At 39.7% G+C, this 1,644-nt stretch overlaps 1 protein-coding gene across 1 annotated transcript; it reads right to left on the bottom strand.

Moving 5' to 3' along the window:
- Positions 1–506: 506 nt before the first annotated feature.
- LOC138319975 (histone H1-delta-like) lies at positions 507–1,263 on the bottom strand. Its single transcript, XM_069263081.1, has one exon. The coding sequence runs from the start codon at positions 1,093–1,095 to the stop codon at positions 571–573; it is 525 nt and encodes a 174-aa protein (XP_069119182.1). The 5' UTR covers positions 1,096–1,263; the 3' UTR covers positions 507–570.
- Positions 1,264–1,644: the final 381 nt, after the last annotated feature.

The following is a 1,644-nucleotide window of genomic DNA, read 5'->3' as shown; positions in this document are numbered from 1 at the left end:
ACTATTCGGTTATATCATGAGATGTTAACCGAAATTCTATTCAGGTAAAAACAAAAGCTTAATTAACAATAAAACTTTACAGAGAGAACATATACACAATACCCGTTTCATCAAAGGCAAAGGAATAAATAGCCTGACCTGATCTGGTTCACTTATCAAACAGTTGACATGACAACAGCCTGAGGTCAAGTTTGTCTTACCTAATGTATTGACAGTTAGGTGCTGCCAAAATCCAAGCTTTCGGGCAGATTATAAACACCAGAGAGAATCAGTTTGTTTTACGTGTGTAAGGACACCTATATAAACTTGTAAACAGGTTGTGTAAGCACTTTTACTTTTTGTATATTAGGTCTGAATAAGTATGCTTTCTATGATCGAAAATAAAATAATTGATTTCCTGTGCTTAATAAGCAAATACGTTCTATAAAGCGAATGCCGGATAACGGCTTCAGCTGAAATAAAATGCGTATATTCTCGAGATATCATCGGGGACTTTTTGAGTGATATGGGTAGTCCTGATAAGGACTTTTATGGTGAAATGGTCAATCATGACCAGGTGATAAGAAGTGTTTACTTCTTGGCGGGCTTCTTGGCTGCTTTCTTAGTGGCTGGCTTTTTAGCTGCTGGTTTTTTAGCTGCTGGTTTCTTGGCCTTCTTGGGAGTCTTGGCTTTCTTAGGCTTGGCTGCTGCTGGCTTCTTAGCTGCTGCTGGCTTCTTAGCTTTCTTGGGACTCTTTGCTTTCTTTGGCTTAGCTGCTGCAGCCTTCTTTGGCTTCTTTTCTTTCTTGGGTGCGGCTTTCTTGGCTGCCTTGGGCTTTTCTGCGAGCTTGAATGATCCTTTAACAGCCTTGAGTGTTTCCTTTTTCACGCCATTCTTCAGTGCAGTGTTTAATGCGGCTTTGGTTTTGTTGTCATCGGCGACCTTGTAGTTAGCCAGGACGTACTTCTTAATGGCGATTCTTGAAGAACCATTTCTTTCCTTCAGGGCGGTGATAGCTGCAGCAATCATCGCAGCATAAGTAGGGTGGGCTGCTGGAGCCTTTGGCTTGGTTGCCTTCTTGGCTTTCTTGGCTGGAGAAGCTGGTGCGGCGCTCATGGTGATGCGTTGGATATCCTTCCTGTACCGTGGTATAAGTGAGAATGACAAAAATTTTGAAAAACCGCCTGTTTACGTATTTTGCTCGGACGTCGTCGAAGACACCCCCACAGCGCGCTTGCTTTATTCTCACTGCAATGCTCTGATACACAAATATGTGTTTCTTAACCCAACTTTAACAACTCCTGGTTGATTTAATAAAACATAGTCACTTATCATCTTCATATGAACTTTTAGGTTTTTGTCTTGAGATTCGAAATATCTCATCGAGAAAAGTTAGATATGCTCCTGAATCGTATATTTTTACAATTTTCTGTCGATAATTCGATTTTTTGTCGAGGAATTTTCAATATAAACATGGATTTATATTGTAAAACATTTTGCTAAAGATGTTTTCTCCACATTTTCATGTAGATCAGCATTTTTTCTTTCGAATGATATGTATAACACACATCATGTCCATATGGATAATTAGTTAAACGCTTTTACAAGTAGGTTACAGAAACACAAATATCAAACAGGCGCCATCTTGTGAGATCCAAGGATTAG

The sequence above is a fragment of the Argopecten irradians genome, chromosome 3 (genome assembly GCF_041381155.1).
Source record: "Argopecten irradians isolate NY chromosome 3, Ai_NY, whole genome shotgun sequence".
Lineage (NCBI taxonomy): Eukaryota > Metazoa > Mollusca > Bivalvia > Pectinida > Pectinidae > Argopecten > Argopecten irradians.
The sequence above is the reverse complement of the archived record's forward strand: the minus strand, read 5'-3'. Positions and strand labels throughout refer to the sequence as shown.